The sequence below is a fragment of the Motacilla alba genome, chromosome 1 (genome assembly GCF_015832195.1).
Source record: "Motacilla alba alba isolate MOTALB_02 chromosome 1, Motacilla_alba_V1.0_pri, whole genome shotgun sequence".
In the NCBI taxonomy this organism is placed as follows: Eukaryota; Metazoa; Chordata; class Aves; order Passeriformes; family Motacillidae; genus Motacilla; species Motacilla alba.
The window spans coordinates 111,497,359-111,522,563 of record NC_052016.1 but is presented as its reverse complement, the minus strand read 5'-3'; the positions used below and the strand labels follow the sequence as shown (position 1 = coordinate 111,522,563).

General features: G+C 36.9%; 1 protein-coding gene across 1 annotated transcript in view; it reads right to left on the bottom strand.

Moving 5' to 3' along the window:
- Positions 1–25,205, bottom strand: part of POLA1 (DNA polymerase alpha 1, catalytic subunit) — a 189,114-nt gene that overhangs the window by 96,320 nt on the left and 67,589 nt on the right. Inside the window, 7 exon segments of the mRNA XM_038163505.1 lie at positions 5,501–5,632; positions 7,380–7,558; positions 14,776–14,950; positions 16,961–17,092; positions 18,613–18,745; positions 19,990–20,195; positions 23,628–23,720. Of these exon segments, the coding sequence (XP_038019433.1) occupies positions 5,501–5,632; positions 7,380–7,558; positions 14,776–14,950; positions 16,961–17,092; positions 18,613–18,745; positions 19,990–20,195; positions 23,628–23,720 (1,050 nt within the window).

Below are 25,205 nucleotides of genomic sequence, written 5' to 3'. Positions count from 1 at the left end.
AGATTTCTGTTTCCGTAAGTATAAACCAAAATGACAGTGATACAAGTTCAAACTTGGAAAAGACTCAGAAACCTATTTCCATACATACAGAACGGACTGAAAATAATCACTGGAGTTAATCTGAAGGTAGATGAAGCGTTTTGCCCGGGAGGTTTTGAGCTGATCTGATGAGCTCTCAACACCCCAACGTTACACCCCAGAATAGCTCAGCATTCCTTGGGAGGCATAAAAGGAGCAGGAGGCTGATGTGACAGCGTCAGGAACAAAAAAGGTTTAATAAGGGCAAAATAACAAAGCGATCCAGGTGCCACAGACTTGTGCTCCTGGTAAAGACACCTCACAACAGCGATTTGGTTTCTTTGTTCTGTGCTTTTCTACTCAATGGCCCAGGCGGGACCTTTTGGCTCATGGCCAATTAGCTGTCCCCAAACTTGAGGTGAAGTCCCCAAGGTCCTATCAGTGACTTTTCTACCTGATCACTGGGAGAAAGTTCTGGGCTCTTTCCTTTTTGGGGGACAGAGGAAGGTTCTGTCACTCTGTCCATAGGGGGCACATTCCTACAGGTAGAGTCTAGCTATCTGATTCTGCCGACTACATCAGCTGGTGTCACAATTCTGGCCCTAACCACTCCTCATCACATGCCCATGTAATTCCAGTACTATTAGCAGAGCAATAAATAAGATATTGTACTACTACCACTACGAGACACCTTTCCCCGACACCAAACAGATTACTTACCCCCACCCACCCACCAAACAAAAACCCTTTCAACGCATGACTCTTGTGAGAACGTGATTACAGAAGTCATCACCATCATCTACAATCACATTTTCACCTGTTCATGTGGTGTACACCTGTGGGTTCTTGGCAATACACCTCACTGAGGTGTGGGAAATTTCGGGTTCAGAACCAGCCCTGTCATCTTTCTTCTCTTAAACAAATATACCACACAATCCCAAAACCTGTGTGAATGCCATGGCCTCTTATAATGTTACCTTATTTATAAATATTTTGCCTTTTTAAGTGCACGAAATACTAATGCAAATCCCTTGAATATATATACAAGAGTCAGAACAGCAATATATACATATAAAAAAGTAATTCAAAGATCTTGAAGATGCTTTTATACTGCGACCTAATGTGAAAGCAGTAGAACACCCCACCACAGGTAAGAAATGAGAAATTTTGAGGGCTATTGAACACTGAATTTTCACAGCTGAACAGTATAAAGTTATTTAGCAGTGTTCAATAGCCTTCAAACTCACTTTTGCCTGTGGGTTACAGTGCTTCAGTAGAAAAAGGCTGTGAAACAAAAGCAGTGCAATACAGGTTGGACCAAGATTTTTTTCAGTATTTTTTAAAAACTCTCTTAAAGTTCAAATCATTTTATGTGTTTTGAAAAATACACAGAGTTCTACAGATGCCACACACTATTAATCAGACAGCACAGAAAGAGCATCTATATAAAAGCAGATTTCAGCCTATCAAGATACTACTAACAATACTACAGGTGTGTGTGTGTTATTAAAAAAAATATATATATTAAAAACCTGCTGCTTCAGGGACACCAGCTTCCAAGTCCAACCAGTTCTGTATGAATTTTGCTACTGCTCAAACGACATTTGTAAGACATTGTGGGATTTTATTAAATTCATTTTAGTTGGCAAAACTAACACCTTAACAGCTGGATAAGATATGGGATTCATTTTATTGTCATGAATACTGACTTCTACAGGGCTTTTCAAAAGGAGATCTAAGAGTTGGCATTTGTTTACTAAATGTTCAAAAATGGGCATTTGAATATTCCAGTGGGAAACACAAAACAGGTTCCGACATAATAACTAGATCCACTTACTATAAATGAAATTATACCCTGCTTAAGCAAAAGAGTTGGTCAGTTTTTCCATTTATGCTTGCATGTTTCAGCTTTTACCCATTCCCCTAGCATGGATGTTTCATTGATGGCTGAGGGTAACACTTCAAAAATGAACTAGCTAAACAAACTTCCCAGCAGCACTTGACAGAGCTACACCTATTCTTCCCCATTTCCAAAGCAGTACAGAATTAATTACCAGTTCTATGGATCTATTGTAAGTATAATAGACTAAAGAGCTATCACAGACACATTTATTGTAAAAGCACAATCCCAAGAGTGTCTAGTAGAGGGCCAAAACGATTAACACAAATGCTTTGTCAGATCAAAGATAAAACCTGCACCGCCCAATTGAGGAATGAATTAGAACAGTGGGTTATCTTTCAAATTAACCAGGGCAGTTAGTGAGGAAAATTTCATGAAAGTGTAATTCTTAGCCTTTGTGAATCCACACAGCAGGCATTCTGCCAGCTGACAAGATGATGAAATTTTCATGCTTAAAAAAGCCCTCTTCATTTCCCAATTTAGATTAGCTAGCGTTTCTCTCTCTTTTCATCTATTTGCTCTTCTGAAGCAGATTTAAAAAAAAAAAAAAAAAGCACACAACAGGATCAATCTCTCATGGAATAAATGTATTTCTGAGAAGAAATAAAATCTATAGAATTTAAAAATATATTTACGTTTAAAAGTAAGATTATCGAAATTGATATTGTTAATATAATTAAGAAATCCGTAAATACTGGAGCAATGGTAGATATGTTTTAGAAGTCAAATATAAAACATTTCCATGTTCCAAGCAAAACTGATTGCAGAAGCAGATATTTTCATATAAAGGCGAGTAATTTACGAAAACAATGGGATTGTAGCAGGCTCACAAAATTCTATTTATGCACTTACATTTGCATCTTTTTAAAGGAGTGTTGTATGTCATGGTTGTATTTTTTTATTTAACACAGTTTCATGTGCCAAAAAGGGCAAGTAGATTTTCTGCTTTTAGATTTTATGGCACTCCTCCCTGCCCCTAAATTTATACAGCCACATACAAAAGCATTTCAATAGTCTAAAGGAAAAAATAAGCAATATCTTGAACAGTTAAACACTTCAAAAAAAAATCTGATTCAAAGCTCACTGAAAAAAAGTACACTTGTTCATCTCAGTGAGCTGTGGATCAGGCTGAAAGGCTCTTGATAGGGCTGTCTTCATAAAAGGTAGCTCATTACTTACAGGTTAAAAAACACATTCTCACATTTTATGTTTTGTATTATGTGCCATTTGAAGAATATATAAACAAAATAATTTTAAAAAAATAACTAAAAAATAACTAAAAAAATTTAAAATGGAGTGATAATATATTTGATCCTTACAAATTGGTATTTCTGTGCCTTTCAGATGCAATTACTACAATAGGAGATTGTTTAATAGGAGGCTGAAAGTTTCATTAAATGTTTTGTTCAGACAGTTCTTTGCCATAATACTTCTGGGCGTGTCTTTATAGCTTATAGGATTATATATATTAGGGCAAACACCCATTTGATGAATTTCAACTCCAGCTGTTATACAGCCACTACAAGTACTGGATGAAAGGAATAAACTACAAGTCTCAGCATCTGATTTTCTAGGAGCTATCAAGACAAAAAGTTTACTTGCCCAACTCCATGAAAAGCCCTTTTGTAAAAAGAAAATAAATGTACAATCTGGAAATTAATCTCGCATTTCCAGAGTCTGAATGCATTCCACAGTCAAAAGCTAGTTTAAAACCTTATAATAACTAACCAGTTTAAAAGCAAATTCTCACTACTAAAAAAAAATAAAAATCGAAGGCTTTTACTTACATGGACAAATAATTCTCTTTTAAATTATCTTAATTATCCAATATGCCATGTAGCAAGATACCTAATAGATTTATGTAAGCAAATTGCAACTTTCAATATTCAAACATTACAGTTTGGTTCTTGGTTTGGCAGCTTGGTCTCAAAGGAAGACAAAACAACCAACTAAAATAAAAACAGAACAGCACAAAACATTACATCACTTTCTGCTCTCCTCAGCAGTAAGAATTTCTCCTGCCCTTAAAGGCATCTTTTTTCATACCAGATTACTATTGCACATCTTCTGAACACGTTTTCAAACACTTCAAATGCCTGAAATTATTTAGCATGTGGCACTGTCTATTATCATTATGCACGTACATCAAATCTAAAAACCAATTTTTATACAAAAAGAGTCAGTGTAAACATATTACTTATAGCCATTATTTAATAACACTTTAATATAATGATAATTTTGCAGACAGTTGGACTTTGCAATAAAGTAACACGAAATCTCACATTTTGGTGACTTCACCTGTCCAAGTCATCTTAAACTTAATGGAAAGGAACAATCTATCTCCACCTTGGGAAATAATGCTTAAATTTTAATAGCCTTAGAAAGTTGTGCTTCTTTTGATACAAAGATCTTCAAAAGAAGTATTTTTACGTTCAGAAATTATACTGCTTTCAGAAGAGTGTTTAAAAAACACCTATAACTGGATTAAGAACTAGTATAGAAGAAAGATAACACAAAACGTACACTTTAATACACTTACACTTAGTATTAAACCATAGAAATAATTCTTAGCTGCTGTTTGCAAAGAATTCTGTAACACTTAAGAAAACACACAACAAATTAGGTACATCACTGACATTTGGTACAGGCCAAATTTTCAAAAAACTATTTACTTTTTTGGGTGTATCAAAAGTTATGAGCACACAAAGGTTATGAATGTCTTCAAAATTTATGTCCATCCTGCAGCTGTGCAAGCAGGTAATGTTGGACAATAAAAACAAGCAGGCAGGCAATAGCATGAGATGCTCTGTGAAAATTTGACCAAAATAGCTAGTTGCCAGTTCACAAAATATGATGCTTCTAGCATACTGATATAAGTTAAAAAGCATGGTGGGTTTTGTCCCAGTGTTGGACAGTGAGAAGATAGGAATTTTAAATACTACACCTTTTTTCCCCACAATGCCATACAGAGCCAACCACTACCCCTTGCACTTTGGATTTCTTGCACTACGCCTCCAAAAAAGAGAATTCTATCAATTTAATTAACTACTTATCTTTCTCCTTATTTTCTTCCCTTCCCAATCATTATTAGGAAAGATTCATAGTACTTCCCTTCCTACAGTCCCTCAATGAATTTTTACAGAGCTATATTCAGGCTTCCTTTTCACATGTAAGACAATATATACCAATCTGAGTTAAAGAAAGAGAATCATATTTCAATTAAATGAGAAACTGATATCTACATATTTGATTGGCTTCACAGATTTTTGTAAAAGCATTGAGATAATGCAGTCTGGCTAAAAATCTGGTGAACAGAGAGCTACTACATCTGTAATAATGCTGACACACACAGTTCCAAAAAAGTAAATGTATCTAACTATATTGAGGCTGAACTGAGAAAACAAACATTCTAAAATAATTTTTTTTAATTCACTGATTGTTTTATTTTCAGAAAGTTGGGGGTTGATGCTGCATGCTATTACCTAACACCACACAAAAAAAAGGGTAACATGACAGTCACTAAAAACTCAGCATTACTTGAAAAACTCCTTTCATACACCAGAGTGTTTTCTGCAGACTTACACTGTAGTATTTTCTGAGGTAGCGTCTAATATCCAGCAGTAACTTGTTGCTCATTTGAACCACATGGCTGAAAGGAGGCTCCTCACATTCTCTCTTGCTGCACCTTTGCAAGCTGGGTTCAATAAATCGCCCCTGAAAACAGAAGTGTAAAATCAGCATCATTATGACAGAGGATGGAAGCAGAAGTTACCACAGGAGTTTAGACATAATACATTTGTTTTTAAAAGTAACAGCTTTAAAGGGCCCATAATATTGGGGCCTTCTTTCTTCCCATCACGGCTGGCCACACCCATATGGGAAAACTGCAGGGCAGAGATCATTCTGTTCTTAAGGAAAGCTCTTTTAGAGAACCACTAAGTTAATAATTCAAAAAGAGATGTTGAAAAAAAAATCATCTCTGGACAAATCATGCTCCCCCATTGCCACCCAAAAAAACCAGGTTTTTTTGTTTGGTTTTTTTTTAATCAGAGACAAACTTCAGACTCAGCCCACTGATCAGAACTTTGAAATCAATCAAATCAATAGATACTAATTAGGAAATTACCAACAGAGCTGTAGAGACAAACTGCATAAAGAAAAATCACATTATCATCTTTTGTTTTCTCCAAGCTCAGCTTGGAGAAGAACAGCCGTAAAACAGCTCTTACGGTTTTGCACTGCCTCATTCCCTTATTTTTTAAACCTTCTGAACAGCTGACATTAAAGTTTCAGAAGCTGTAAGTGTTGTGTGAGCAGCTAAAATTAAGTTTGTGGAATTGTCACTAACGTAACACCAGTCTGGTAGGCTGGACAGTCATACAGCTTTCAGAAAACTTTCTTGCAAGGTAAGACTCAGCTGTTGTGAGCCATCTTGGCTAAACCCCCACTCACAACACTAATTAATTCCAGGTGAAATAGAGGGGATTTTTGGCTTGGTTTCAGGATTTCTTCTGTGGTTTGGTGGTGGGGATATATTTTTTTAAGGAGTTTGATATCCACTCCTCTCCAGTTAGCCCATCTGCAACTTGTCAAGTCTACATGCAATTAACTGTCTTATTTACAGCTGCGATGAAAAAAAGTCAAGGATTCACAAAGTATCACTCGATTTGTGTGTCTTTTCCTCTTACATCCTTCCAAAGACTGCTTTATTTTGATTCAAAAAATGCAAAACATCTGCTGTTTGTCCAAATTAACTTAAAATAATTACTTTTAATTTAGATAAAAGATTTATTTGCTTTCAGTTTCAAGGTTTTCACTACTCTGAAGCTCGCTAATTTGCCGATGACTAATACATACATAACATGCTGTAGAGTTAAATACTTGGCCCCACTTCAAGATGTGATCCAAGGTCAGAGATACATTTTTTGGCAGAACTTCTCAACAAGAATGTACCCCTATGACTTTTGATTCAATTCACAGAGACAGAAGGAATGATAAGATAGAAAAACCTTACTCTCAAGAAGGGAGGTAGGATGCAGCAAGATAAACACAAGTTTAAAAAGCACTTTGTTCCAATTAATATGATTTAGGATAAGAAACTGCCACTGCTACACAAAAGTTTTACTAAATAGAGAACTAAAAGTTACTGAGGTGTTAAGATAAGGATTCCTTTAAAAAGTAACAGCAACAATCATTCACGACTGTGGGCAAACAGATTAATGAAGCCAGATAATCTCACACGTTCTGCGAGACGACGCAGCTGAAATGCAAAAATGGGAAAAATATTTCAGCACTATCCTATCAGCAATTATCTGCTCCAAAGCTATAAATAGCAGGACTGAAACAATATGGTATCTTCTCCTGCTTCATTTGAATCCCATCTGAAAAGCTGTTCTCTCTACAAGCATTTTTCCCTCTCACCAATGAACAGAAATGAAACAAACAAAAAAAAACAACTAACCGAACCATCAAAGACATTGTCATAAATATTTTCTGTTCCACATTTGAGGCAGCAAAACTTGAATCTTTCACAATCCCTATATTTCTCCTCATCAGTGAGCTGAGCTGGGCCACCAACCAAGGCATCATTCTCATCTTTATGGTAATGGTGATGGACTCTGAATTGGGAGGGATCCAGTCCTATTAATAAGAAACAAAAATTTCAAAAGACTAAGAGGTCAACCATGCAAGCAGGCTTATTTTTCATGTGCTTGGTGAAGCAGATTCAAAAGAAAGTTACAAAATGTAAATTCAGAAGCTGCAAATCTCTCCTTAGCAAAACTTCCTCTATAAAACATAAATACATTCTACAGTTTTAACCATGAATAAAGGTTCACGAGACATGAAGAAATCATCTTACTTATCTTCTTACGCAAGATTGCTTTATAAATAAAACAAGCACGCTGCATTATCATGGGAGTACGCAAGAGAACATTTTGTTTCTGAGGAAACCACTCCTAAAGGATAGCTTTATTGTTATTTCCTTCTTGAGTTACATTGAAAATATTTCAATAAAAATGTGCATCGTGATTAAGAAACAGTCTTTAAATCAAAATGGCACCATTAATACCAAAAACAGGGAATAAAAACCCCATTAAAGAAACGCGGGTGCACTGCTATTACCAACTCCTTCAAGTCCGTACACAACTGCCAACTCTGATTTCAATGCAGTGGTCGATTTCATTTTGGCTCAGTGGTTAACAGCATGGAGGTTTCAATCTAATGCAGTGGTTAAAATTCAGCAGCAGCATTTAAAACCGCAGCGCAGGAGACAAAGTGCTTTATTTTTGACTGCCAGAACTCAAGATTTTAAACAAATAAATACACAAAAGAGATCCCAGAAATACTGATTCAACCACAAATAAGTAAATAAGCAAGCAAGCACGAAGTTCCTTGTTCTAGGAATAAGACTGCCAAAGTAAACTTAATAAAATCCTCAAGTTCTGTCATCCTTTGTCATGTGCAACATTTTAAAAGTCCATGCATCTCATTTACAGGCTTTTTTTGTTAACTTTAGGAAAAAACACACGTTCAGAAAAAAAAAAACTTAATCGAATGAGCACGTAGGAGAAAACCTTCAGAAAACTATGGCTCACTTTAGTAGTAAAACAAAGAGATCAGAGGAGCACTTTAAAAAATATTTTTAACAGACATTAAGCCAAGTAACAGATTACCATGTGTTAAACTGTATCCTGTATAAATTTCAGTTTTAAAAATGCAGTAATTCCTATAAGACATGCAACCAAGATTACAAATAGAAAGTGAACTTTATTGTAACTGTACTGTGACACTTAAAGATAATGGTTAGGAACAATATTCAGTTAAACTACACAAATATTACTGCACTTGTAACAGCTGTGTTGTACAGGCAGATATAGATTGTCTTTACATAAAAGATTTTATATGTCTGACTTTAATACCTCTATTCTGAATTTTTATGTCACAGTCTTAACACAAATTCAAGCACAAGGAAAAATTCCATTGCCAAATAAGTTTATTTGGTTCTTGATAGAATATGGCTTCCACTAAAATTTATTCCATCTTCCCAATTTTGCCAAAAGAAAAAAATGTCAATGTAGAAAGGTAACAATTCACCTCCAGGAGGTTTCTGAACTTTTAATACAGTTCTCCACTATTCATTTAAAGAAAAAAAGCAAAAGTAAAATAATAGCATATTTTACACTATAATACACATGGTATCCCCTAAAAAAGACTGTAGGGTTTTTTCTGGCTTGTTTTTTTTTAATAGAAGGGTGGGTAATACATAGGCAGCACACAGGTGGTAGATAAAAGGTTTAGAAAGGGAACTGGAGTTCAGTATCCAGATTTTGCAACAAATCAAGTATGCAGTAGGGTGGATCTAAGACAGTAATGGTGAGAACAAAAATTCTCAGTTTACTCTGAGTTCAGAAGTGGAATGAAAAAACACCATTCCAACTTTCTGATACAGATACCACTACAGTTCAGATAGAAATCTTTGGTTTTTTCCCAAAACGCAAATATGGAGCAAAGTAGCTCACTAAAAAAATAAAGGGAGACAAATTCTGGTCTTCAAACAACTGCAGTTCTCCAACATTGAGTCAAAAATAGTGACCAAGTATTGGTCACTTTATATTAATTTAACAGAAAAAAAAATTGCTTGTGAGAATTTAAATCACACCTATCTCTGAACTTTCTTAGTTGTTTTGGCTGGAAAAAACAACAAAAAATATTGTGCTGAACCCAGCATACATCTAAGTTTTGGTGTGCAAACAGCCATAGTGAAATAAAAGGGACTACAAATCAGGCTTTGAAAGAACATGCCTACCCTAATTATCTTGTGGAATTGGGAACTATTTTATTTATTATCTCCTTTCAGGAATAGTTAGTTGGTTCAGTTAATCCATTTCAGCACCTAACTGGCATCCTCTCAGACCAGGTCACACTATTACATTATTTTACTTGGTACACAAAACAGGGACTATCTAATTGGGCAGTGGGAAAAAAAAAAATCTGGTTTTGGTAGTTTTTAAATTAATAGGATGAGACTAAGCGAACTTTGAACTCTTTTTTTTTTTTTTTTTTTTTTTTTTTTTTTTAGTTAGTTTCCTCATGACATCAAGAAAAAAATAAAAATCAAAGCAATTTTGACTTACTCTGACAGGAAAAAGTCTTCAGGGCTATCATTAAATTACCTGCAGTGCAGGTAAGCTTTATCACCTCGCCAAAACTGCAAGGCTGGATGCAGGACACAAAGTGTGACCCACCTAACTAACACAACTGAGTCCGGGGAATTGTTCCTGAGTCATTTAACAGAATTATTAAAACCATTACTAACTGGCCAGCAAAGCGGGTGACCCAAGAACCTGAAAAAAACGCCCAGAGATTTTAACCGAAGGCGGAATTTTAAAAGCAACGTTTCTGCGGATCGCTTGTGCCCTTCCTTCCCCCGCGGGCACGGGCAGCCGTGAGGGGCCCGGGGCTTCTCCCCAGGGCTGTTCCCGGGGGCTGTGCCCGGGGCCCGTGGCCGCGGGCTGTTCCCGGGGGCTGTGCCCGGGGCCCGTGGCCGGGGGCTGTTCCCAAGGGCTGTTCCCGGGGGCTGTTCCCGGGGGCTGTGCCCGGGGCCCGTTCCCGGAGCGCGGCATTCCAGCCGCAGGTGCTCGGGGGCCGCGGCAGCTCCGCCCGCACCGCTCCGCAGGGACCCCGCGCGGGAGGCCGGGAATCGGCAGCCGGTGCTGCCACCCCGCGGCCGGCGCCGCGCACTGCAGCGGGGCACGCGGGGCCCGGCCGCTCGTCCGCTCCCTCACATCGGTATTGCTTCTTTTAGTCGTTCATTTCAGCGTTGTCTCTTTTATTCAGTCATGTTTTCGCTATTTATTTTATTCATTCCATCGCGCTTTAACGATTCCCAGGTTCTGAGCAGGTCTGGGGCATCTCAGAACACCCAGGCAGACCACGAACAGCAAAGTTCACGCGCTCTAGGGCTAGTTACTGTACTGTCATGAAGTTTTGTCACGACCTTAATCTTAATTTTCATCACTGCCCTTTCACTTCACTCCCTAATGTGAGCAAAACAACAAAAAATTCAAAATCTGAGGTAAATTTCTGCGTGCCACAAGGAGAGCATCCATCCTGGTTTCTGTCTGGAGTGCCTGTCTGTGCAGCTGCTGCACACTATTAAAGACACCTGAACGATTCTCTAATAATAATTTCTAAAAGACAATAAAAAATATTTTAAAAAAATTAAAAAAATTCTAAAAGACAATTTACAAAGCCAATATATTTGGTGCTGGTGGGTCTCCTTACAAGAATCAGCTAACACACAGACACTACCTCAAAGCAGGGAGCAGAACTAGGAAGTATTCCTAATGACTCCCTAAAATCAGCCAGCCTTCCTGAGAAATGCCCAATGCCAAGCAATCTGCAGAGCCCCAACGTGCACATCCCTCTGCCAGGCAGCAGAACACACCTCTTCCAGAACATCGTGACACTGTCTAGGGCAGCAGTCATCAACTCCCATCATTTGAAGTAAATAATATTTTGTAGTAACAGCTAGAGAAGTGCCATGGTTAAAGAACTCTGCTTCCATCTCTGCTTATTTCTGACAACACACAAACAAGATGCAACTTTTCTTTGAGAAAAGGAGCAGTACTTATGTATTAACAAAAAACCCTTATTTGAAATACAGTGAGAGAACTGCTGCGCCATACAGTTCTTACAGTTTAAAAGCTAGATATGTTAAGGATGAGGTAAGGTCTCCAAGACTGAGGAAGATCAGATTTCTTCAAGGATATAACTGATTAGATTGTAGACTTTATTTAGTTTTACAAACTGGGACAATCCTCATCTTGTCATTGCATTTCCTCAGAAACTTCAAGACAAAGGGAGTGAATGCAGGAGTATGCCCAGGAGGTTATCATTTTTAGGAACAATGAACTTCCATCTCTCAAACACTCAGCAGACCTCTTAAAATGCCCCAAAACAAAAGCTGGTTTTCAACTTGGTTCCATAGCAAACAAATATTATATTTAAGGTGTTCTCTGCAATTTTCAAGTTGCATTATTTGCTCCAGTTCTTCAATGTCTAAATAATTTAAAATTACTCGATCTGAGCACAGACAAAGCAAAGAACTTTTCAGCACTTTGATGTGAGCCAAGCTTCCCTAGCAGAGCTCAATTTTACCTACTCAGATCAGCAGGGTGACAGGAAACATTCACCTTACGAACACACAATATTGTAGATTCTGTTAAAGACGCAGCCAAGATCTTTTTTCTACAACCACTCTCCCTACACAGACACAAATTCCACATAAGACAATAAATGTGATCAGTGGAGGAAGACACACACAATGAGAATGCAACAGGGCTTTGGTCCATAGATATGATGCTTATGTATCCTTCAGAATGGGAAAATGTGCCCTTTTGCAACAAGATGGGAAAAACAATGGGAATTTGGATGGATATCATGATGAAAATACTAAGTGAAAAAGCCCTAGTTAGCATCACAGATCAGTAAACAGTTTCTGTATTTGCTTGTTTTACCAAGATGGACTCAAGTATCTTGTACTCTTTTGTATCTTACAAAGGATTTTTGATTTTTATGAAGGAAAACCACCTGACTATGCCTCCAGTATTGCTAAAAAAACCCTGTAAGACAACTTCAGCTCGCAATGACTTATGTACCACTCTGATCAAGTGCTGTGTATGAAAACCTAAGCAGATCATGAATCTCAAAAGAGACCTGACTTTACCCTCAAGCACAATTTAAGCTTTCCCAAGAAAACAAAGCTTGGGAAGGTGATAACATTTTGACTGTACAGCAAGGTCAAACTGAACACACGTTAGATCTAAGACTGTAATAGATACATACAGGTTTTCAGACTGACAATTGTGGACTATTAATAAACTCTCAGCTGCATGATGCTATTACAGACCATAAAAGAAATCTTCATCTGGAACATACTACAGTGCAAAAAGCAGCACAGGCACTGGCAAACAGTGGCAAGACCTTCTGTGCCTACTAAGTGGCACAGAGTTCTTAAGATCTGGGTAGTTAATTTAGGTGTCTGAAGGAAGCCAGACTCTTCTGAAAACCTAACCTGTTGTGAATAAGAGCTCTGAATTTGAGCTTAACTCTACAAGACTGACAATCTCTGCCAATAAAAATAAACTAGCTTCAGAAATCGTTCCTGTCTTTTACCTAAATGAAGCACAAGTTTGCTGCCTATTTTAAACCCCTTCAACCTAACCAAGAGTGCTTGACCTTTTCAGTCAGGCATGCCACACAGTCAACTCTGACATCAAGGGAAAGTTGGATACCAGGGCCTTGCCACATAATAAACAGGATGATTTGTGTGGCCAGCCTGCATGTGTGGAGCAGGGCTGACACCTCCTCAAAGCACGAGAGCTGTTGAGGACACACGGAACATCAAACGCCTCCAAGAGACACCTTTGCTGACTCAGCAGAAGCAGAATTTGTGTCTTCAACCCCTTCTCAGCAACTCAGAAATGGAGATGGAGAAAGCTGCACGTTACAAGGATTGTCCTGGGAGATTAAGATCCTTCTTGGCTGTCATCCTGAGAAACAGCAAGGCACCTTTCTCGCACGCATTCCAAGTGCAATCTCCAAGCTATTCAGCTGTTACTAAAGGAGCTGCAGAGATGCAGTTACACAGGTGAAGGCTCCTGAGGCTTCCCTCTACCAGGTGATTTTTAACTGGCCAAATCCTGGATCTTGGCCTCCTTTACCTAAACACAAAATGCTGACAACTAACTCTTCCTTTGATCATTGCAATATTCTGAACTAAGTGATTACTGCAGGTCTGAACTTCCTGTAGACACAGGCATGGCACAAACCATTAAACTGACACAGTGCAACTCTCTAAGAAGTTCTCCTAGAGAAAAGGCACTCTCGTCAAGAATTTCATAGCCAGCAAAATTAACAACTTTTTCATGTCCTTCAGCAATAGTTTTGAAAATAATGAACTACGTGTGGGTTACAAATCACAAAATTTCTGTTTATCAAGTAGATCAGTCCAGTCTGTTAATCACTTCTGGGGAGGAAACAACACTAAAAGGAATATACACACAGAACATAGCATTTACAAGAACAGAGACCCAATAGAACTGTTAACAAATTTTCAACCTTTCAGGTTTTCTAGGTAAGAAGCCCAGGGAATAGAGAAGAAAGAGGCAATCACAGTAGGGCAGAAAAATCTCTAATTCTAATTATTAGACATCCTTTTAAAAGGAAAAACAACTTTAACAAGAGCAATTCCCTGTTGCTCATTTGAATTAAAACTGTTGATTTCATGGATCACTAACATTAGTTATGTTTTTCTGACAGCATTTCTTGGTTTTGGGACCACTTAATTCCTCCATATGAAGCAGTTAAAACTGTTACTAAGATTTTATGTTTCTATCATCCACTAAAGTCAGTTCTAGCAATCAAGTCTTCACTTACATCCTAGTAAAAATTTGTATTCTTTCATTGTAATTATGACTGTTTTTTTCCCCTGGGAAGATGCCAGAGATGCCAGCATTTCTCTCTGGAAAAATATTAACACACTCCAGAACTCCTTTAGTAACTCAAAATCTCAAAGACATGCAATAGTACTGTCATTTCTGAAAAGCAGATTTTGCAACTCTGAACAAGGATTGTAAGATTAAATTCATGTTAGTGATCACCTTCTGAGAAAATACTATTCTGCAGAAGTCATAAATACACTTAGAGTCCACACTGCTTTCTACAGTGTGGACAAGCTATTGTTCAATGCAAAAACACTGATCTGGGGAAGCATTTCTGTTGAGAAACATACATTAAAACCTCTCACTTCGGATCTTAACATTCTTCAAATAAACTGAATTTATAATACTTACCTAACCATGTTGCAATAAGAACAGAATCAATTCCCTCTATGGGCATACATATTCTAGCAACTACTGGATGTATTTGCTGTGACAGGTAGTACTGATAATCAATTTTAAGATTTTCTTGCTTTTTTAACTGTTCTGGAGCATAAGCTCGCTGGCTGGCACTGAGATCTGATCCATCCTAAAGAGACACATACAAAACAAAGTGTGAAAAAAGTCTATTCAAAGGATTATGCTTCAAATATTATGCATTATTTTAATGCAAAATTGTTACACGCTCTTTTGGTTGATTTATTATGCATCCAATACAAATCCAGCAGTAGTAAAAAAACTGCATTGCTGATGCTGGCATCAACTAGCAAGTTCAAGAATGCAAAACCAGCTTGTATTATTGTAGCCTACACGTGCAAATCAGTAGAGTAGACAGAGTAAACAGTCCCATCTGTCAATTCTGAAATGCACAATGAAAACACATTGTAACCATCAGCCCAGTTAAAAATACACAGAGGGCATGCATTCTGGATTCACTTTGTACTAAACCAGCATTATCATTTTGCACAACAAGCAAATTCTAAGTCCTGGATATCAAAACCATATCTGTTTTGCTAGGAAATTTATATTCTTTAATTCTATAAAGATATTAATAGAATGAATGGTCAGAGAATGGACCAGCACTCATTTGGCATACGAATAAATAACAGAGGCAACAGTGTTGATTAGAAAGAGGAAATTCTAAAATATTCAGAAATACTGAAAGAAATGTATGGTGACATCTCAAGCCAAGAGAGAAACACCACTTAGACATTAAAATATACATTACATTCTTCTCCAACTTGAAATAGGAAGATAAGGAGAAAATAATTCAATTTGGGAAGGCAATAACTGAATTGAAAACAGCATACATGGAGGAATTAAGTATCAGATCTAAGACAGCAGTACTCTCGGAAAATGTAACTCATTTAAATCTGTAGAATCGTAATCCCACTCCTCAACTGCTCCAGGAAATATAATTTTTAATGGGTGTCAAAAATCTTAGAGCAAAACTTAAGGCAGTATTTTTGCAAGATTCTGTAATAGACGTAAATGTTTATAGGAATGGGGCAGGAATGGGGTGAAGTACCACAACTGTTTTGGGGGTTTTTTTTGCTAAGTACAGTCTCTTGTTTGATTTTTTCAGCAAAATAGAACAAATGCATTAACACATGACACCTTCATTTTTACATTTAAGACGAGGTACTGGTTTCAATAGGGTCAGCAACCACGGACTGAAAATCCATCACTAATGAAGACAGACTGCAAGCCATTGGTTCCTCCTACTCCTTTCAGACAACTTAGTATTCAGAACAAAATTAATTTAGGACTATTCAGCTCATCCAGCTGCTTTGCAAAAATAATTACAATGCAACTCCTTCAGCTCCCTTCTTTCAACAAGTATATTCTTCTCTTGTATTGTGCCACTGCTCAGCCGCACCCGTGGCCCAGCTCTCAAAAGTCTTGGCAGCTTTAGGGTGCCAGGCTAAGAACTCTCAATTAAGTCAAATACAGTATATTTTGGTTTGAAAATAATGAAGGAGCTGAAATAGTCACATTGTCAAGTTCAGCTTAGCCTAAAAGATCCCTTGGTCCATCTAACTCAATCTACACTTTTTTTAAATTAACAGAACCAAAGTGCAGAATATATTTGTGAAACAGTGATAAGCATTTATAGGATAAACACCTGAAACCAGAAAGTGGCTCAAATTTCCCAGTCTATACATCAGAGATACCACCAGATCCAATGACTATGAACTGAACAGACAGATGATACTGCAAAAAACAATGACACTATTTAACCCACAACAACAATCATCTTTCCACAAATGAAAGGTTCTTCACCACCAGAATTTTCTTCTGCTTAAAATGAACACTGGGCATTTTCTTTAAGGTAAGTTCTAGTTCCAAAGATGAATGAATTCAGGGAGATTTTACCAGTCACTATATGGAAATAGTTGCTGAGCTGATCAAAATGCTCTATAAAACTAAATTTAGTACAGACTAAATTTAGAAAACAGACTATTATAAAATATAAGACTACCTCACCAAAAAGAAATGCCAGAACATACTTTCCCAGGAACTGAGCTGGGTTGTTTTTTTTTTTTGGTGTATCTCAAAACAATACCTAGCATTTAGCTATAAAGAAAGACATTTTTACCTGACAAATGATATATGACACTGTGTCTCCTGCCTTCACCTTTCGGCCTCCATGAGAGTTTATCCACATGGCCACATGCACATGTGGCAAGGCTTTTTTGTCAGGATAATCCTGGGGATCTTTTGTCAATGCCTAAAATATCACAGGGGAAAACAGAAACATAACTATGAGAAAAATCTACTACTTCAGTGATGGACAACTCAGAACTTTAAAAGACAAGATCACATAGCAGCTATCTTCATCCTTCCACTATTCACAAGTTCATCTGAAACACAGAGTAAGATTAAAAAAAACTGTAACAAACTCATTTACCATTTATTAAGCCCTAGGTACTAGTCCTTCAAATTTTACAAATGTTATTGTTAATAAAACAAAAGGATGTTTTTACAATTACTATCTGAAAAATGCATTAGCATTATGATCATAATGAAAGTTTTAAAATTAAACTAAATTGAAGATGACATTATATAAAATACAGAAATAGAGACAGAGAGTACCCCCTTCCTCCTGTTCCATTGAGGTCATACATCTGAATATTGTGTAGCTAAGTGTATCTAACAAGCTCTGCAGCAAGAGGGTACAACTTAAATTTAAATATTTCTGTGTATCTTATATTACTGAGATTCCACAACGACTTTTTCCTTTAAACAAAAGAAAATGCTACATTTAAATGTTTACTGTCATCTCAATTCTTAGAAACAACTTCTATACTTGACTTAATAGTTAAATACATTTTTTTTTCTGAAGTAGTAAAACAGAGGAACTCCAGGAATTTTAAGTGAACATTTTGCTATATATATCTTTTACAGGGACACTAAATGCTTTTAGAAGATTTGCATCAGAACATTCTTTTTTTGAGTCAACCATAAAATTCAGTGATTTCTCTACACTCATATGACAACCTGAACACATTTCTTAACTGATTAACACAGTCTTACAGAGCAGACAGATGTCCAGCTGGCAAAAGAAACAGACTTGGGATGGACAGTTGATAGATCTCTATTAGAAGCATAAGAGGGGCAAGTAATACCCAATTCACTGGTGAAACACCCCTCCCCAAGCAGGAAAGGGGAGTCTCTGAAGCTAAAAATACAGTTTTTATCATTGAGGATTCCCACAAAAAACCCAGAACTGCAATGCTGCTGCTAAAACTGCTGTAAACAAAGCAGAGTATTTTACTTCTTGCTGCACAAAAGTCTTGAATGAGGTCTCAAAATGACTATTAGCTTTTTTTATACAGAGCTTTCTAGGGACATATTATTAGGGCTTTCTAGAAAACAGAGCATTTGATTCGTTTCCATTGCATTCTTCAGTTTATGCATTTCAAGCCTGAAATACAAAGTAACATAAAAGTTCTCTCTTAGGAGAGAACTTCTGAAAACATCACATCATTCTCAAAGTGCAGAATGAGCTTGGTAAACAGGAGGATGGGACAAGACACAAAGGTGTTATTCTGGAGCCTTCACCCCAGTAGGGCTTTTCCCCCTCAAACTGTAGGATCTTTGCAGCACGTCCTGAACTATTCAGTACCTAAAAAAACTCCTGTGCTATTGCACAGCATCATAAGGATTTAAAATATTTTTGTCAGCAGTCAATATGTTCAGGAACAGTAAAGTTTTTCTGAGACACAAAAGAGCTGCAAGATTACTTACCTTGTTTATTTCAAACTGATTTGCAGGGATCTGACCACTGACCACATTTTCTCCAATTTCTATAAGTCGCCTTTGAATATTTTCCACAATTATGTCCCGGGGCTGATCAGAAAGAATCTGACCAATTACATAGCTGCAAAAAGAGTACAAAAATTAAGAAAAGCTTGGCACGTGCAAAACCATTACAACAGACAAATCTTCTCTTCCCCCAGATTTTCTCTAGACATTAAAGAGCCCGAGGATGAAGTCTGATGAAAAATTTAGAGAAATTTACCAGTATATTTTATGCTGTGTTTCATTTATTTACTTATTTTACTAAAAGCGAGTTATTGCAAATAGTTCTGATGCTAAATGATGATATGGAATAGGTGAGTGAAACGTCCCATTTTCTTCTGCCATATCATTTTTCCATTTATTATTCCATAGCAGGTATCTTAAGATGGGGGAGAAGAGAACACATCAAGTAAGCAAAGTCTTGCATATTGCTGCAAAATGTGGTTGGAAGATCTGCCAGCTGCAGAAGAGTTAGTCACTAAAGAACACTCTCCAACATTTGTATAGCTTTAATTACTAATACATTCCTAACTTGGAAAAATTTGCTTCTATTATGATGCATCTTTTCTTAGAAAATGCAAGTCTTAAGAACAGTAAGCAAGTGTGTGGTGTATTTTTACAGATGTGAAAAGTATTCATTTTGGGATACATTTGGACCATGAGCTGTTTAAGTTTTCAAGAGGCATTATACAATGAGTCAGCACTCAGATGACCACCTCTCCACTCTCTCTAATTTTCTTTCTATGATGCTAAATGTGTTACTTCTACTGAATTAAAGCATTAAATGCCCTGTGCAACAACAATTAATAAACAGTCAATCCAGTATCCATCATAATGAAGTCTCATGGCAAAAGAAAAGAGAAGCAGTACTGGGGAAAGGGATCACCTCCTCAGGCTGCACCCAGTGCACTTCCAGCTTTTCTAGAGGGTGCTGAAAGTGCTGAGCACCAGTTTCTCTAGGAAATAAAACATCTGACCTAGAACCTACAATTCCAAATGCTGACAGCATCTACCATCTTCACAAGATTTCAGCTCTGGTTTATTAAATGACATTTACAACACTGACAACTCAAAAGCACAGCTTCCACAGCAGACACAAAAGCAGGGAGTGAAATCTGGAGACATTTGGACCTGCACAGGTCCAACCTGTTACCAATGGCAGAAGGTAACTTTTACATCTCCAAAAATCAGCCAAGTCCTAACACTGATGTTAGTTACCAACTGTGATCTTCAGGAAACACAGTATCAAATGTTTACAAAAGTAAGTACAAATGTTTACTGTTTCAAACACAGCACAGAAGACAATGCCACAAAGAAACTTACTTTCCTGTCTGTTTAGCAAGATCACACCAGTCCCTCCGGACTATATCCAGCCCTTTTAGCTCTTGTTTAGTTACATATTTCCCATCTCCTGTTGGTTCCACACTCAGAGCAGCGTATTTCTTCTTCTTTAACAACAGCAAGGACTTAAAAATTCCATCAATATCAATTTCCAACAATTTGTACAGCTTGTTGACTTCACTTTTGATCTGCAAATGCAACAATTTAACAATGGACAAATTCAATTGTTCTTGAGTTTTAAAACACGTTACATTATGCACTGTGTATTTGCACACACATTTTAAAGACTGGTCAGACATCATTAATTCATTACACACTAGTAACCAAGAGGTACTACTAAAATTAAGGTTCACCCATTGACTTTTTCAGTATCTACAGCATCTAACTCCTTAATAAAATTAAGCAAGGCAGATAAACAGGAGATTGAAGTGACCTTGGAGATAACTGATTCCAGCTCATTTTACTGTAACAGCTACTCCACCTAACCTCTCACATAAATTAAGCAAACAAGGGATTTCACAGCAGGGACCTACTTAGTAGGCAAAGACAAGAAATGGTCACTTAGACAGAAAAGGCAAATAGCCTTACAGAAAAGCTATCTTGCAAAGGCACCTTTCTTTCCTCCCACTCTCATCCTAAACCAGGGAGGGGAGAAAAACTATGACTGCAGACCAGAGCTCTGTGTGTGCACGTTCAGGAAAGACAGGCAAGTTTCTTTTACCCTTCCCCACAATATACCTACCCTTTCTGTAGCCTCATTTCCTGGAGAGGAAAAGGTGAGGTTTCATCCATACACAAAGTTTCAAATGGCACTGATACATTGCCTTAATATAGTACCAAGTATCTCTTACCTCTGTTCTGAGGGAACAGAAGTGCAACAGCTCTAAACAGCATGAACCTTCAGCAACAAACTTTGGTTCCAGTACACATTTACCCACCTACTGGCTTGGCTCAAAGTTTCCCACTTGCTTTTTCCCTTTTTCTTTCTTCATATGGTTTTACTTTATGTTCTTCAACAGAGTATCTGCATATACTAGGTGTCCTGCTCTGTCTTCATGTTCTAATCTCTACTTTCTTTCCTCTACAACCTAACTTTCTCTGCTGATTTTCAGGATCCATATTCATTCTTACTAACACTTCCACCACCAATTATGAACTATCCTCTTCTCACGTCTCACTGAAGTTGGATATGCATTTAACTTCTTTTGCCATCTAGATACTCCAGCAAGAACAGGACTTTCAACATAAAATCTCACTGGCTTCCTATCTAGCTTTGAACTCAGATTACCATTTTAACCACAGCCTTCCTTAAAAGCTTTTCATTTAAGTGTATACATATGTGTGTACTTAGTTCTCTCTCAGATCTCTCTATTTCCTATTGCAGGAATTACCATTACTTTGATGTCTCCTGTATATTTTTAAGTTTGAAGGACATCGTGAGGCAAAAACCATTTTGCTACAAGGTTCATATTTTCTTTCTTAAAGCAGTCAATTCCTCTGAACATTTTTCTGCAATTTTAATTTTCTATTTTTATTTTTTACGGGATACTATAACCAAGTGCTCAAAACCCAGTAAGAGTTCAGTACTGAATGTACTGGCAAATCTGATTCACAAGGACACACAGAAAATAAGAAAAAACTTCTGCTAAGTAATGACTGAAAAGGGCATGGGTATACTGGATATAATAATATATACTGGATATAATATAAATACTGGAGGGTTAAGGGTGGGACAGAAAACACACTTTAGATGGGGGAATTCAGAAGGCATGTAAGAGAATTTTCTCCAATAAAAAAACCAAAATTAATCTCTTGGAGGAATGCTTCATTGCTGAAGACAATTCATAAATTCACAATTTACATCAGGACAGGGGTACATTCACTAACTGCTCTCACTGTAATTGTTTGCATTAAACCTCTGTGCCTTCCATACAATCTACATTAAAGCAAAAGTACAGTGAAAGCCATGTAAATGTTCCTCACCTCTGAACACAAAACTTTGGGAAAGGAATTATTATGCAGTGGAGCAGAGACATTTCTTGAGAGTGCTCCTCATCAAAACAGACAATTCTTTATCCTGATTTTTTTAATTGGAATTACTCAAAACAAGGAAAATGTAAATGATCTAAGTGTTTGCAAAAATAACAACTGTCCCTTTCTTGAGGAATAAACAAACAGACAAACAAGAAACGTGAAATGAGACAGATATGAATCACTTTTTTCTGCCACAGAAAGAATATTGAAAGCCACAACATCTGCAATTTTGATGCTAGGTTTGATTGTGCTGGTTTACAGAGATAAGTTTATTCACTTTTTATATGTTGTACATTATTTTAATCAAAACATATCTTTCTGTCCTTTTTTTGTTCAATTTTAAAAAAAAAAAACCTCAACTGATACATAATACAGAAGTACAATGGATTAAAAAAGCTTAAGATTTTACTCTCATTAAGCAGCTGACAAGTTCAAACACATACCTATTCTCTCAGAAAACCTGGCTCTAATTCAGATGTATTTAACCTATTATGCTTATCCTGTCAGATTTCATAAAAGTTCTTATTATTAAACTATCCTCTGTAATGTTTAGCCATCAAATGGGAGCAGAGGGACAAAAAATAAACCAGAATGAAACCACACACACACAACTGGAGTAAGATGAAACTTCCTTATACACTACTGTATATAACACTAGAAATCATATATAATCTTGCACGTGGCAAACAAAAAAAGAAAGATTGCTTTCTACCATGCCAGCAGCCCGCCTGCTACTCAGTCATGGCATCAAGTTATTATCACATTTTCTGCTCCTGAATGCACATACTTCTAAATGTTCTCACTGGCAAGAAGGTAGGAGTTTTCTAAAAAACCCTGGAATCACTCTCTGCCTTAAAATTAAATTACTTTTGTTTAATATTATACTACATAGAATATTATACTGCGTAGAATACATCTATGCTTTCTTTAGTTTTTTTAGACTGTCCATAGCTCTCATTTTCATCACAATTACTTCCACCTTTCAAAATTAGCTTCTCTTACATCTTTTCTTCAGAAAGTTCTGAAATATTTCTCACTTTTCTTCCACAATTTCAAAGAGCCACAAAACATCATGGATTGCCAGCTCCTAATCAACCAGATCTCTTCTGTATCTGGTATACCATGAAAATTAATATTTGAACTTACCACTGGAAATCTGATAACATACTGAGTGTCACACAAATTACATAACTAAAGGAAAACTAAACTGAGAAACATCTCTTGTGAAAAAAAAATCAGAACTGTTCATGTTGTAATTGAAATTAACTTGGAGTAGAAATTGTACCTTACACTTTGGCTCACCAAATACTGAGATAATCTCCTGCTGCCTCAGGATTAGTAAAAACAGCTTGTTATGAATGAAATGGTTCATTTAATCACTTTTAAAAAGGCACAGAATAGCTACACCTGAAAAATGTAGGTATAGCTGAGTTTTTACAACTTCATAGGTTCGACACATTGTGAAGCTCTTTCTTAGGGCATATTCTCTGCTTGTGCCACAGAATCCTCTCTAAATACCATCTGCTCCACTCAGAGTAACTACACAGACCTGTGTAGGAAATCCTCAAAAAGAAAAAGTTCCTTACCTTATTCCCCAGCTTGAAGACCTCATCCAAACTGGTGCTATTAGTGTTGATCATAATGGAATCTGTGTCTCCATAAATCACTTCAAGGTTCATCTAAACAAAAAAAAAAAAAAATTGCTTGGAAAAACAAAAAAAAAACACCAAACCACTCCATCTTCTACAAGTCTCACAAAACTTTCAAGGTTCAAAAATATCATTATCTATATATTATCCCTTAAACACTAAAAAGTATACTAGCAAGAAAACAAAATAAATTTTTACTGATAGGTCTGTACATTTCATTAAAACATATTTGAATTTAAAAAGAATAAAGAAACCTCAGCCACTGGTATGTTAAAAAGACCACTGTCCAGTTGTGTACATAATATAAATAGGTAATATTTTACTAAATGAATACTAGAAAAATAAGCCAGTGAACAAGTCTGATCTTGAGAAACAGCAGGAACTCTGATCAGAAATAACTTTGGACTGCTAAGACACAAGAAAATCACTTCCACAAGACTGCTGGGCAAATTCAGACAAGGCAGTCAGCCAAAGTGTTTGAAAGGTATGATCACAGTCAGGTATCCCATCCCATTTGCAGCCATCACAATACTACTGGGCAAAAAAAACAAGAAAAAATACTTAGATTCTCCATTTCAAACAAATCTGTGAAAGCACTGGCTAGTGGATGGCAGCAACTGAGAATAGCACAGCACTGTCCAGATCAGGCTGCTCTTTGTCACTCTTTCAGATTTTGCAGGTGGCTTCATACTTCCATCTTCCCTCGCCCATCTTTTAACTTCTGCTAATCCAACCACCTGTGTTTGTCCTCCCCTGGGCAGCAGATCTTTCTGGGAATGCCCCTTTTGGAGAAGGATCTAGCTATTATGACCCACAAGTTTTCGCTGTCCAGGTTGAACTACTGAACAATTACACCCAGAGATGGACACAAACATTTACTGAACCCCTTTTCTTTGACTGATGCTCTGCCCCTCACATCCCTTCTGATTCTTGTAACAATTTAAATGCCCTGCTTGGAGAACACTGTGTTCAAACACCAGCCATACTTCTGTAATACTCTGGATAATGGAGCAAATTCTAGACAAACTGAGAAACATAAAATAAGCCTGAGGTGCATATGAAAGGCATAGCAAGAAAAAAGGAAAATTGCCAACACCAGTAAATGTCACAACAACAACAAAAAATTGGCAGATGCATATAACTGCATAATATTAATATGAAAAAAAAAAAAAAAAAGAAAACTTGACATTTTCAGTGGTGGAAAATCAATGCAGCTGTAAAAACTGGAACATGGCTATGTCCATGTTAAACTCCACAGAATCAAAAAACCACCCCGTGACAGAGTTTAAAGGATGCCAAAAAATAAACCATAATAAACCACTGGAACACATGGTGTAACAGGTTTATGAGTAAACTCTAATTAGCACTGTTGCTAATTTGCTTGAAACAGTCCCACATAGGCTTCAAGCAGGGTCCAGATCATATCTGTGGTAGGAAAAGAAAAAAGCTATAATCCATCAGGAAGGATTACATTTGTACACTAGGCATCCTAAGAAGTGATTTCAGGTCTGTTTG